This window comes from Mustela erminea, chromosome 2 (assembly GCF_009829155.1).
Source record: "Mustela erminea isolate mMusErm1 chromosome 2, mMusErm1.Pri, whole genome shotgun sequence".
Classification (NCBI taxonomy): domain Eukaryota; kingdom Metazoa; phylum Chordata; class Mammalia; order Carnivora; family Mustelidae; genus Mustela; species Mustela erminea.
In genome coordinates this window covers 157,263,167-157,278,100 of record NC_045615.1, presented here as the reverse complement: position 1 = coordinate 157,278,100, position 14,934 = coordinate 157,263,167, and the positions used below count along the sequence as shown (strand labels likewise).

General features: G+C 40.6%; 1 protein-coding gene across 3 annotated transcripts in view; it reads right to left on the bottom strand.

Moving 5' to 3' along the window:
* MTHFD2L (methylenetetrahydrofolate dehydrogenase (NADP+ dependent) 2 like) overlaps positions 1-12,000 on the bottom strand; it is a 126,460-nt gene extending 114,460 nt beyond the window's left edge. The window contains exon 1 of one of the 3 annotated variants that reach the window (XR_004283498.1): positions 11,740-12,000. Coding sequence is in view for 2 of the 3 variants with exons in the window: in XM_032334580.1 (XP_032190471.1) it covers positions 11,740-11,843 (104 nt within the window). In the remaining variant the exon portion in view is untranslated. The remainder of the gene's footprint in view (positions 1-11,739) is intronic. The other 2 variants (XM_032334580.1, XM_032334579.1) reach the window with 2 other exon arrangements.
* Between the last annotated feature and the right edge of the window lie 2,934 nt (positions 12,001-14,934).

The following is a 14,934-nucleotide window of genomic DNA, read 5'->3' as shown; positions in this document are numbered from 1 at the left end:
CCGAAAGTAGGTGCAGAGGATAAGGAAAAGAAGTCAAATATGATTTCAAAATTTTTGACCAGAAAAACTAAGAAAAGGCAATTTTTAAAAAATTTTTATTTATTTGACAGAGATCACAAGTAGGCAGAGAGGCAGGCAGAGAGAGGGGAACAGGCTCCCTGCTTAGCAGAGAACCACAATGTGGGACTCAATCCCAGGACCCTGGGATCATGACCTGAGCTGAAGGCAGAGGCTTAACCCACTGAGCCACCCAGGCACCCCAGAAAAGGCAGTTTTAACTAAAATCCAAATTTCCTGTAGTTTACAAGCCCCTGCATGAGTTTTCTTTTGCCTCACTTCTAGAGAACACTACACTCGCCAAGTCCTACATGACACACAGCTGCCTTTCAACTTACCCACCGGGCCAGGTTGCTGTTTCTGGACCTTCGCATGCGCTACTCCCTCTTCCCGAAACACCCTTCTTTCTCCTTCTGACCTCCCCAACGTCCTAGCGCGTCTGTTCCTCCTTTACTCCCATATATTCCTCAAGTCACAGCTTAGAAGGACCCCTGGGAAATGTTCTCTGACCCCTTCTCCCCAGGGAACTGCCTCTGCTATAAGGCCCCACAGCACCCAACTCTGACCCTTCTGTCCTGTGGCAAATCCTTGTTGAAACCAGGCCCAGGCCCCTATGCGCACACACTATACTCAAAGCTGTGTGGGGCAGGAAGTTGACATTAACTACAATGCTCTTAGTATGTGTTTACTAAATATTTATGGAATTATCAGAGTTGAATTGTTCGTTGTATTATAATTTGTTGGAATTCTTATGCTGCCACTGAAAAGAGTAACTCTAAAAACAGCAGTATTGTTGTTTACAGCAGTGAAAATATTCTGCATAAAGAGAAAAAATGAGATTAAAAATTGTAGGTACATAATTTTAATTTAAAATGTGCCACATACGGCTAAAGATGAAGAAGGAATATGTAACATAAAATGGTGGGAGGGAGTACTCTGGATATTTAGCCATCTTAAAATGTTTTTTAGATGTTATCCAAAGAGATCTTCTTGAACTATATTAAGAACAGATAGAAAATATCTATAAAACATATAAAAAGGAAAAATAATAATACAACTAACAACCTTACCACCCAGTTTAAAGTATCACCATAACCACCAAAATCGTTCTGTAACCCTCTCCTACCCAAACCCTAGCCTCTCCCAGAGTTAAGCACAATCCTGAAATGTGGGTTGATGATTCCACTGCTTTCCTTTATCACCCAATGTGTGTAACTCTAAACATTAAAGATACACTAACATACATGATACATAAAGTAAAATATATACGTATGTTCCATAAAGGAATACGCACCAGAATGGAATCGCTGATTATAGGATATATATGTGTGTTCAATTTATGCCAACTTGTTTTCTAAAGCTGCTGCACTAGTTCGCAGGTCCCGCCGGTCCGCCAGTGGGGTATAAAAGTTTCTGTTTTGCTTTCTTGATATTGTCAAAATTTTTAACTAATTAGTAAAATGGCATTTAATTGGGCTCATAATATCCATTTCCCTAATTACTAGAGGTTGAACGTCTTAATAATATCCATTTCCCTAATTACTAGAGGTTGAACGTCTTACAGGCTAATGGGCCATTTGGGGCTCCTCTTCTTTGGAATGACTTTTACTACTTTTGACCATTTTTCTAATGAATTATTAATCTGTGTCTAATTTGTAGGAGTTAATTACACATTCTGAACACTAATCTTATATCAGGTCTTTGTATCAGGTATCACCATTATGCGGCTGGTCTTTTCATTTAGTTTATGATTACATGGGATGAAAAGTTCTTATTTCTAATGAAAAACTCAACCATTTTTGCCTCTGGTCTGCACAAAAAGTGCAAACTCTGACAAATTCCCATCATGATTCTATGACAGGACCCTCAGTTGGTAAAACAAACCAGCTAAGAAACTGCCAGGCACACTCCCTATAGACTACTACTTAAAATCCCACAGTGTTGTATTTAAGCACAGTAAAATCCCACAGTGTTGTATTCAAGGGTAAAGTGATTCTGGAGTCTCAGTGAAGAGCCACTTCTTTAGGACCCCATCACTCTGAGAGCAGGAATGCCCACTCTAATATTTTGACAGGGGGTCAGTCCCTTTCAATATGAAGAAACCTGTGAAGCATATGTGCCCGAAACCCTTAGAGCTATGTGCAAACAAGCTATAACCCAGTACTAACTAAAGTGTGAATCAAAAACAAAATTAACCAAAAATGCCCACATAAGCCCAGATACTGTAACTCAATTGCAAGCCTTATTAGGTTTATTCTAAAAAACAAAAACAAAAACAAAAACAGAAGAAAACAAAAACAAAAACAAAAACCCTCGGCATGGCAGAATGTACTCTCCTCACTGCCTGTGTCAGATTTTAAAAACAAATGTTTGAAAATTTATTTTGTGAATTAGCTTAAAAGGCCTAAGATTGTTTTTGTTCAAAATCTGTTGGAAACTGCTAATAAACACATTCAAAAAATACACCAAAAAAGGGGATTGAGATCTGTAACTTTTAGAGAATTGAACCGCAGGCAGCTTACAAACAGAAATCATATCCCTTCAAAAGCAAGTGAAGAAATTTATCCCTTTAAAAGCATGAGAAGCAATATGAAAACTAATTGAACAATAATGGCTTAAATGATACAAAAGCAATTCTGAAAGTCTATTGCTGTGGGTTGAATTGGGTCTCCCAAATCCTCATTCTTTGCACCTATGATTGTGACCTTATTTGGAAATAAGGTATTTGCGAATATAATGAAGATGTAGCATGAGGACGAGGTCATAGAGTGACCTCGTGGAGTAGAGTGGGCCCTTAATCCAACATGCCTGTCACCCCTATTAGAAAAGACACAGAGACACCAACACAGAGAACTCCACGTGAAGACACGCAAGAAGATGGTCACGTGACCACAGAGGCCAAGATTGGAGCCTTGCAGCTACAGACCAAGGAAAACTAAGGACTGCCAGCTGGGAGAGGAGAGGACAGCAAGGTTCTGTGAGTACCCTGATTTCTATCTTCTGGCCTCCAGAAGTGTGAGGCTCAATTTCTGTTGCTTTAAACCATCTACTTTGTGGTACTGTGTTTATGGCAGCCTTAGTAAACAAATACGTCTATAATCCTAATTTAAAATATTCTAATTTGTGGGAAGAATCTTCTGATGGAGCAATTTTTCATGGAATACATTTATATTTTGGAATGTAATAACATAAAACTGAGAAGATGTGTAATTTTACTGCATCTAAACATGGGAAAATTTAAAAATAAACAAACATGACAAAATGTTTTAAAAGTCCTAAAAAGAAACAACTTCTGTGATGACATTTAATGTATTTGCCAAAGAAAGAAGACTGAAAGGAGACACAAAGACAGCAACTGTGAAAATATTTAGGCTAAAATATCTTCACATTCCAGCATCAAAAAACTAGAATTGAGATTCTGTTCCATTTAGCAGCTTGCTCTGAGTGTCTGGCATCTGTAGAGAAAGTACTTTGAAAACTAAAAGAACATTGTCTAAAGAAAAGAACAATTTAAAACTTCTAAAAAAAACTACAACAGCAAATTTAATTTTTACATTAAGCGTAAGATTTTTTTTTCCAAAAAATGATCAGTGTCAAGGTGTTAAAGATATAGCTAAGAAACTGATTCAAGAATATGCAGCAAGAATTCAGGGTGTGTTGAAAGTTAATGGTCACATAATTAACATAAAAAATTGAATATAATAGAAAGATCAAAATTTCTCAATTGTTTTAATGTATAAGGATATAAATTACCTTTTAAAATGTTAATTTTGAAAACAGCTTTGAACAGGACGCTTTTATAGGTCCTAAAATATTTGTAAATCAGTAAAATATTCCAAATATGCAATTTTCATTACTTTTCAAAATTTTTTTTTTTATATTTGAGAGAGAGAGAGGGAAAGAAGGAACTCCAGCAGGGGGAGGGGCAGAAGGAGAAGCACAAGCAGATTCCATGCTGAACAGGAAACCCAACAGTGGGGTGGGATCCCAGGACCTTGAAATCACAACCTGAGCAGAGGGCAGACACTTAACTGACTGAGCCACCCAGGCGCCCTATGAAATTTTCATTATTTTAACATCTTTTTACTCTTGAAAATGTGGTTTGGTCTAAAACTTATATAGTCACATTGCCATTACTACAAGGGCAGTCAATTTGACCCTAAGATTCACACAATGCACCCTGTCATTACTAACTCAGGTGACATTTCCTGAAGAGGTAATGTTGCAAGTGACAGCCAAAAAAGGCAGAACAAAGAGTTCTCCCTTTCAGTACTCTCCTCCCATTGCTGGGCTGGCACTAATGTGGCTTCATCAAAAAGCAATGAAATCACAATAGGGGGTGGCGGGGGGGATGTAGGGCAGGATAATGCACTACAAATTACTTACCTCCAGCCAGAAATCAACCAGTTCACCATTAATAGTGTAAAAGGAGATTTCAAAATGGAGCAAGCAAGCCTAAGAAAGTCTCTTTAAAATTGTGTGGAAAGGCTATAGGAGGAATTTATGCAGGTCCTCACTGGAGAACTCATTTAACTTTTTGCCAGCTACGTGCCCTCAGCCTAGACTTAACCTCCTCACTTCAAATCCCTTATTTGTATATTAACCCAACCAATCCCAGTTAACCTACTTTCAATTGGTTTTGCATTGAGGACTTAAATGAGAACTGCACTTGTGACCTTTAACCTTTAAAATTCTGTCCCCTCTTTGTCTCCCTCAGTCAGATTTCTACCTGAATCTGGATCTCCAAAACTGCAATTTTAATTGCCAAAAAAAAAAAAAAAAAATGCCTTTGCTTACATATCCAGTGAATTCTTTCTTGGTCATCAGGAGTTATATATAATGAGGTCGGATCCGTCACTTAACTGCTCTGAAAGGAATGCAATTTTCATTATCTATGTAATGGGAATGTTCCCTGTTTAACTTACAGAAAGGGATTTGGCTAAATGTTCACTGGCTGATTTGTAAAAATCACTCTAAGTGACAGATGGTGACATACACAAACCACCAAGGAGCCATCATTTCGTGTTGTTTGCATGAGACTGCTTTTTTCTCTGTATTTTCCAGGAAATAAACCATAACCATCCTAATCTATGGGTACTAGAACAAAATGTAGTATTTAATTAACTAAAGCAAAGTAGCAAATAGAAGGAAAAAAAAAACACTACTTTTCTTGGGTATTAAAATACTCCTTCATAAAAGAGTAAAATAACCACAAATAAAATCTACTCAATTTCTGCAGTACGTTTAATGTGTATACATGGCTCTTTTTCTGCATCTAGGTTTTACTATTATTTTCAACCACAACTTTAGAGCTGCAATGGATTGTTTTATGATCTATAAAGATGTTTTTAAAAAGTGTAATACAATCATTAGCAATTCAAATTTCTCTGCAGGTCATACCATAGCCTAATCACTAGGTATCTCAGTCTCACCTAGAAATTTTCAGTCTGATTAGCACAACAGAAATGAAACCCAAGGGAACCAGGGCAAAATTATATATTGAATAAAACCAATCACTAGCACTAGGAAACCTTTTGAAATAAATTTTTTGAAAGTGAGCGAATGCTTAGGAATACCAAGTTTATGTAATTTTAAAAACATTTCATTTCCCATCCTAAATACTACACTTTAACACCTTAAAAGTTATTTTATCAGAAATTATACTTCTGTAAACCAATATAAACAAAACCTAAAGCCCAGTTCTCATTTTGCATAATTCTGTTATTCAATTTTGCAATTTATCTCTTTCAGGTCCCTAACCTGTAAATTAGAACGAAGCTACCTAAACACTCATATTTAAATACCTGTGGTTTTTACTGGCAGTATCTCAAATACTTGCTAATATTACTGTGATTTGTTGCCAACATTTACAGCTGAAGAAAATGCTAAATTTTGTAGAGATTAGTGATCTCCTATCTGAGTTTATGGATCCCCTAAAACATTTCATGAAGTCTCAGGTTAAGAAATAACCTTCACGGGATGCCTGGGTATTTAAGTGGGTTAAGCATCTGCCTTCGGGTCAGGTCATGATCTCAAGGTCAGGAAGCCTGACTCCCCCTCTGCCTGCTGCACCCCCTGCTTGTGTACCCCTGTTCTGACAAATAAATAAATTAAATCTTAAAAAAAAAAGAAAGAAAAAAGAAAAAGTACCCTTCATTAAGGGACTCTGACAAGATAATTTTTAAGATTTATATGTGAAATTAGCTTTCCTGATTCAGAGAAGTACTACGAGATTTAATGTTTTCAAAAAGAGGAACAACAGTGAGATACATCAATAATTAAAAATTGCTTATAGAGCAACGTACTGTGTGTATCATTAAAGTTCCCAAACCCTGTCACCATTTATTTACTGTTAATCTGGGCAAGTTATTTGGTTTCTCTAAGCCTCAATCACCCAATCTATTAGGAACAGTAATAGTCCACTTCAGCTGTTTTGAAGGTAAAATGATATACTAATGCAAAAAATCTCAGGAAAGAATTTAGCAGAATAAAGGTTCACTGAATACTAGTAAGATTTTATTTTTCAACAACACAACTGGATTAAAGGCAATTAATATTTGTTGCAATTACTCATAAACAATCAAAGCAGGGCGGGCACATCTTTTTTTTTTAATTCAATTAACTAATGCATAATGTATTATTAATTTCAGAATCAGAGGTGATTTATCAACATTTTACAATACCTAGTGCCCTCATGTGCCCTTCTTAATGTCCATCACCCAGTTACCCAATCCCGCTACACCCCCTCCCTCCAGCAATCCTGTTTGTTTCTTATAATTAAGAGTCTCTTATTTTTTTTTTTTTAATTTATTTGACAGACAGAGATCACAAGTAGGCAGAGGCAGGCAGAGAAAGAGAGGAGGAAGCAGGCTTCCCGCGGAGCAGAGAGCCCGATGTGGGGCCCAATCCCAGCACCCTGGGATCCTGACCTGAGCCGAAGGCAGAGGCTTTAACCCACTGAGCCACCCAGGTGCCCCAAGAGTCTCTTATGTTTTGTCTCTCTGATTTCGTCTTGTTTAATATGATCTCACTCATATGTGGAATTTAAGAAACAAAAGAGATACAGAAGAGACGGACATCTATTTCAAACTATATATGCCCTAACTTTAGAATTATAAATCTCTGGATAGTCTTTTGGTTCTAGGTACACTTTTTATTGTGAGTAATTACAGAAACCAACATAGATCATTGATCATTTTCAGATCATTAAGTGAATAAACCTTGCTGATATATTGACAAAGCATGACCTGAATCTGAGAATAAAATATCTGAGAGTAAAATATTTCATATGTTCTAAGAACTAGACCTGAATGATACCAAGATGGTTACGTAAGTTATGACCAACTGACTTAATGTAATATAACGCAGCCAACAAAATGTTAGTAAAAACAACATAAAAAATAGACATGATGTAATGTTAAGTGGCACAGCTTGGGTAAGTGTTCTTGGATAACGCCCAACCTGAGTTCTTTGACACTAATTTAGGTTTAGATTATGTTCCATTCTGACCACAAAGTTTTCTATCTTTTAAGTATTTAATCTGGTCCAAATGGCACCTAACAGCAAATCTCATGTATCACTAATCATTAATTTATCCCACTCATTGACAGTTCAAATTTCTCCAAAGTGCCAAGCTCTTAAGCCTCCCTCTGTAATTTAATCATTTCCAAGCCAAACTATTTTAAAACCTACCACTGGACTTCACAGAATCCTAGGAGAGTATGTTACAACGGAAAATTATTAGTGTTTTTGTTTTTTCCTGCTTCTAATCATCCAATCAAGGTTTTAAAATGAAAAGATAATATCTGGGGGCACCTGGGTGGCTCAGTGGTTTGGGCTGCTGCCTTCGGCTCGGGTCATGATCTCAGGGTCCTGGGATCGAGCCCCGCATCAGGCTCTCTGCTCCGCAGGAAGCCTGCTTCCCTCTTTCTCTCTCTCTCTCTGCCTGCCTCTCTGCCTACTTGTGATCTCTGTCAAATAAATAAATAAAATCTTTAAAAAAAAAAAAAAAAAGATAATATCTGAAAAACAAAGATTCAGGTCATTAAAGAAACTGCTTAATTTTTCCAAACATCATGATGAGTAACAAGATTTGAGATTACTACTAGTCCTTTTTCATCTACTGACCCATTTTAATCAGAAAATTTATTTTGAAGACATTACCTTAGAATACATTATCGCTGAACGGCTGGGACATAGACATAAAACTCAGATATAGATACTAAATGCTAAATCATGTAGGTTCTAAATTTAAAGTGACATTAAGAATTGCTTAGAGGGGCACCTGGTGGCTCAGGGGGTTAAAGCCTCTGCTTTCAGCTTGGGTCATGATCCCAGGGTCCTGGGATGGAGCCCTGCATCAGGCTCTCTGCTCAGTGGGGAGCCTGCTTCCCCCTCTAGCTGCCTGCCTCTCTGCCTACTTGTGATCTGTCAAATAAATAAATAAAATCTTAAAAAAAAAAGCTATAGGTTGGACACAAAATTTTGCAAATACTAAAAGGCATCATAGCAGGAGAAGGGGACAAAAGAGATCTGCCAAATTAATGACTTTAGCAATCACTTTCCAACAGGATAAACATGGAACCAATGCTTAGGATAGCCATTTAATTACTGAAAATGAGTTCAGGCAGGATGACCTAAAGCAGCATTTGGAAAGTTCCTGTTGTAGGATACCTGCAAATCTACTTTGACCATGGCATTAATGTACAAGGTGCATAACCTCCCTTTCAAATGGGAAAGGCTGCTGCCTAGCTGTGTACACTGAAAGCACTGGGCCAAAGATGCATTGATGTTTATAATCTAGTGACATTTTGATTTGTAAACTCACATAAAAAGGCAAAAATAGTAAAACTTTAATCACTAATTTTTTTTTATTTTTAATGTTTTAGCTGTTCAGATAATTTATTTCAAGAAACAATAAGCTGCAACAAATATAAGGGCTTATTTATTTCTTTGACAGTAAATATATGTTCTTCCAATTAATAAGATCTAATTTCTCATGAGGAAATAAGAAATTCACTGTAAATCTTAAAAAAATGAGAGAAAACTTAAATACTTCAACATTTTATAATTTTCAAATTTTGTCAAAGATTATTTCTTGAAATTCCAATTAAAGAAAAAACTTCACTAAAAAAAGTACTTGTATGTTCTCTCGGTATAGGTATCTAAACAAAAATATGAAAAATAATAAAAAGTGCTTTTTAATTTTTCATTTAAGGCTCTAGGTAGCTCAGAAACTGGCAATAAATCTGTTAATGTAGAACAGTCAATACTGGGGAAAGAGTTTATCAAACTCAAAGATAATTTTCAATAAAAATAACACTAAGGCTCAAATTTCAAGTCAATAGGATTGATGTCAGATTAAACCACATTTACTATGAAGAACTAGACAACTAACGTGTAACTACATATTAAAAAAGATGACTGAGGATGGGGACAAGTGGGGAGGCAGACAGTGGCGACCTCTGGAAGATGGAATCTCTTCTCTCTGCTGGCCCTAGAAGAGAAAAGAGACACCAATAAGCATCAACACACTGTCCGAATTCCTCCCCACCCGAGACCCAACAGTCCACAGGTGTTTCTCTACCTGACAGCCAACCTCACTTTCATATATGGTATTCAGTGCCAAGAGGATGTCAAAACCACCACCCTATCCAAACTTGATTAGCACTGCCTTAAGAAAATAAAAACTACCAAAAAAGTATTATTTATTTTTACAGTCATAACCTATATCAAATGCGGGTCAAAGCAGCTGAATTCGAAGTAATACTTCTTTATACTAAGCCTAGCTTTCCAGGGAGCCGTAGGTGGCTCCCTTTGGCTCAGGTCATGACTCCAGGGTCCTGGGATGGAGTCCCTTGCCCAGCTCCCAGCTCCGTGGGGAGTGTGCTTATCCTTCCCCTATCTCTCCTCCTCCTTCCTTCTCTCTCTGACAAATAAATAAACAAAATCCTTAAAAAAAAATAGCTTTCCAATTGTTGCATTCAACTATTTTAAATTATAAAGAGAACATTAATACAATTTAAAAGATTTGAATTATCCCTTTGCTCCTGCACATGTGTATGAAGCAAGTGGCTTCCAGGAAATGTTTGGGTTATAACTGTTGGACTCCCCATTCAATGTACATGGAGAGGATGGGGTGATGGGTTCTTTAGATCAAGATGACAAAGGGAAATTCATCAATGTGTACAATCTGGAAAAGGCTATCCTCATTCTGAAAAGAAGCCTTAAAACAACTGAAATTGAAAAAATAGAGTGATTCTCTGCTCAGCAGGAAGCCTGCCTCTCCCTCCCCTTCTGCCTGGTGCTCTGCCTAACTGTATTCACTATCAAATAAATAAACTCTTAAAAAAAAGAAAGAAAGAAATTCTTCCTTAAAGTGACTATACTATAGTCCCTATTATACACTATTATTATTATATACTATTATATAGTATATACTATAATACAATATACTATTACATAGTATATTTTATAATACCTTTAATTCTGCAATTCAAACAGAATTCTACAGAATCTGCTTTTCCTAGGTAGTACAGTTCCAAACCAACTGGCAAATTCTTTGGCACACCAGAGAGAGTCATTCAGCAGAACTCAGAATCAGTTACCCTCTCATACCCTCGTGGAAGACCAAATCAAAAGAAACTACATCTCAAGTAAACCCTGCTGGAAATAATATATTTTCTTATTTTAGTCACTCAAGTCTGAGAACTAAACGTGTATAAAATGGGAGTTAATCAATTTAAATTAAATAAGCAGCAGCCACGCTGCCACACTACTGATTATTACTTTCTTCCGGGAACTGCGCGGGTCACTGCAGATACAAAAGGATGAAAGAGACACCAAATCTGAGCGCGCAGAACTGCAGTGAACACGGGTTACTGGGAGCCCAGAGAGTCTGAACACAGCATCTCTTCTGGACTCACTGACTCTGGGTCAAGGGAATGTATTTTTAGATGCTCCGGTCTGAGTCGCAACTCCAACGAGCAGAAGGCGGAAAGGGGAAGAGCTCGAGGGCACCGCCGTGCCGAAGAGTGAAACCACACCCCGTTCTGTCCGCGCAGTGCACTGGCCAGCAACGGGTCCAAAGACGTGCACTGACTCTAGGATTTCAATCTTAGACTGAAGAGGTTTTGGAAACGCCATACAGAAAAAAACCTACAAAGATCAGCATCTGAATTTGTGAAACCATCACGAATTTCAGAGTTAGAAAAGACCCCAGAACCAACCAAGGAGCTCCGGAACTCGAACACTCGTGAACCATCGGGACCACGCTCGCTCCTCTGTTTGGGAAACAAACCGTAACGCACACGGCAGCAGCTGCCCGAAACCGGACACCTGTTTCCACGGCGCCTCTCCCGGGCCGCGACCGTCCCCCTGAAGCACTCACTGCGCCCACGGCGAGGTGGGACTATTCTGGCGCCTCGGCTCGAAGCCGACCGCGTCCCAGCTGCCGACTGAGGCGGACGCGACCCGCCCGCAAGGCCCTCAAGGCCAAGTCCGGAACCTACGCAGGCCTCGCCCCGCGCCCCCCGGTCGGCGCGGCCGCCCTAGCCTCGGGCGGGACGCGGGAGAGCTCGGCCGGCGCCCGCGGCCCACGCCCCGCCAACCCGCCCGCGGCCGGCGGCTCCGCACGCGCCCGCACCCACACACGACGGCACTGAACGTCCCGGGCGCCCGTACCTCACGCCGCTGCTCCGAAAGCCGCGGAACACGCTCCCGCCCTGCGCCCGCACGCGGCCGAGTCGGCCGCCGAGCAGCAAGGAGCCGCGCGCCGGCACAGCCATGGCCGCAGATCGCCGGCTTCCGGGCAGAGGCTCCACCTCCCGCCGCGGCCGTCCCCGCGGCTGCACACCGGGCTCCGCCCCCAGCCGGCCGGGCGGGAGAGCCGGTCGCTCCAGCAGCGGGCTTCGGGCGCCGTGCCCGGGCGGGGCCGGGAGCCAACCTCAGGACTGGGGGCGGAGACGAGAGAACGCCGGGAGGCGGGGCCAGGAACGGGGCTCGGAACCGGTCGGGGGCGGGGCCGAAGAGACTCCCGGCCTGTTGGGGGCGGGGCCAGGACCTGAGCGAAATAAGAGGGGTGGGGCTCGCCCGGCGGGACGCGGGCGGCTGGCGGGGGCGGGGAAGGCGTCCCTGAGACTCCGGTTAGCGGTGTGACTTCCCACCCACCCCAGACACCTCTGGTCTTCTCATAGTGAGGGCGCAGGTACGGCGTCTGAACTGATCAGCCCACGCAGCGTACCCCTGTCACCCGAGCCAGAGCTATTCTAGCACCCCCGACGCTCTGTGGAATTGATTTATCCATAGTCTTAAAGCAATGGTTCTCAACTTCAGCCAGAAGCACGTTAACCGCTTCTTTGCTTCTTGCTCCTTTGCTGCCCTCGGGATACCTGGGAGCTGGAGAGGGAAACAAAGGTGTGAGTGTGTGGAGGGAGGAGGGGGACCTAGCTGAAGAAGGCCTGAGCTTCGGGATTTAGGTGGCTCTAGCTTTATGGGAGGATATGCATTGACCAATGTTTGCCATTTTCCAGAGTTGATGACCAAGTTAACACAGCTTAGGAGCCTGCATTGTGTGGTGAATTGACAACTAAGGAGAAAGCAAACTCAACTCCCTTTGAAAAAGTAAAAATCAGACTATGCCGGGATAGGTCAAAAAACAAATTAAAGCACATTTTTAAAAATGAAGAGTTTCTTTGAGCAAAAATCAATTTGAATCAGGCAGCATCCAATCTAGCAGATTGGAAGGCGCTGAGGAGCTATGCAAAATGACAGACTTTTCGGGGTAGAAGGGAGCAGGAAGAAGAAAGTTATAGTAGCAAAAAAGTGGGTTTGTTATTGCAAAATCACTTTCCTTTCAGGGATGGTACAATACCTGACTAGTGCTGACCAGGTGATTCCTGGTTTCTGGTTTAAGATGCCATATCTAGGACAAAAGAAACTAATGGGGAAGAAGAATTAGGGAGGTCCTTCTAGACAAACTTAAAATCAAATTGATATGAGACAGATTAATAGGAGAAAATCAGATTTAGGACCATATGTACAGGGAACCAAAATCAAATTTAATCGCATGCATATGGAGAATCCACACAGACATGGAAATTCCAAATTCAGGCAACATGATGCTTATATGAGCTAAGGACAGGGGTAGGGGGTCTGAGGATACAAAGGGAGAGAGACCACTAGTAGGAAGGTGAAAGGAGATGTTTTGGAAAACAAAGTGCCATATTATGCAGATAAGTTTCTTAAAGAAGAATCTCTATTAATAGCTCTCTTGCTGGTAAAGTTGGCAGTTGAGGGGGAAGTGAAAAGCTTTTTCTCAATTTGCTGGGTGTGGACTGTTTTCAAGTCAAAATAATTTTCATACCAAAGTGGCCCATCTTGGGGTGGCCTGTCCTTGGCCTCTACACTAAGTCTCAGTTTGATGACATGGGGCTTCACATAAGCAACTCCATTTTGGACCTGTTGCCTTTTGTTTTGTTTTGCTTTAACAAATAACAGACCCAGATAAGAGACAGATACAAACCAGCTGCAAAGGTGAAGGAAAGAGTATTTCTCTCATGGTCAGGCCGCAGCTGTGAAGTATCACAATCTCTTTGACCACTGCTTTCTTACTTAAAATCCTTTTTCTCTAAAATCGTAACTGTCAGAAAATCTGCTGTTTAAAATCATATCCATAAGAAAGAGACATCCTGTTCTTCCTATTGGGCATGATCTAAGTCAATTTCAAGCAAAGAAGCAGCCATTATTTCCAACCTACCTAAAAAAACTTCAGATGAGGGATTTCTGAATACATTCCATATCTATCGTGACTTTATCAATTCCAAAGAATAAGCCCCTGGGTCCACTTTGCGGTCCAACCTGATGTTGACCTCTTTACACACAGCTCTTTCCTGCCATTGAGCCTACCAAAATACCATTTTATGTAAATTTCACCTCCACCCTTCCCGAAATCTTACAATAACCTTCCATCTCTCTAATTGATGAGACATTTCTGGGTTCCTCTGGTATGTAGTCTTCCTCATGACAAGCATTCAGTTATCCTAAATTTCATCTTGCTGTAGCTTTGTCCCCGGCAGTTGTAGTCTGATTAGGCTAGGATAACAGCCAGGAGTGATTATCCCACAGAAGGGATTCCAGGGATTCCAGCCCAGTAGTTATGAGTCTAGCAACATAGGCAGTGTTCTGTGCTCTATGTGGGATGGAAGAAGGCATGCCCTTCATGAAGTCATGTACCATAGCCCATTTCTTTTACATCCCCATTATACTAGCATAGCACTGAGCAAAGAGTAGGTGTTCAGTAATTTCTTGAAAACTAATTTATGAAGGCTTATAAGGAATGCATTTATGCCACCACATTTCTTTTTTTTTTTTTTTTGAGATTTTATTTATTTATTTGACAGACAGAGATCACAAGTGGACTGAGAAGCAGGCAGAGAGAGAGGAGGAAGCAGGCTCAACGCCATCCTCCCCTGAGCAGAGAGCCAGATGGGGCTGGATCCCAGGACCCTGGGATCATGACCCAAGCCAAAGGCAGAGGCCCCACTCACTGAGCCACCCAGGTGCCCCTACACCACCACATTTCAAAACATAACCACATCAATTCAAATCTTTCTTTAATCATCTGGCCTTGTGACGAATATATGACTGTCTCCTACAGAGATACATTGATCAATGCTCTTCCCTATCCTCTACCACAGGCTGAACCCAGACAGCTCCTCTTCCTCTCTCCTCACGCATAAATAGTATGTACTTCCTACTAACGAGCAACCGAAATTACATTCCACTCAGAGGAAACGATCATTGTGAAGAGAAGGAAAACATTTTCTCTACCCTCAAGGTCTTCCAGCTGAACTAAAAATTAAATTTACATGAGACGAG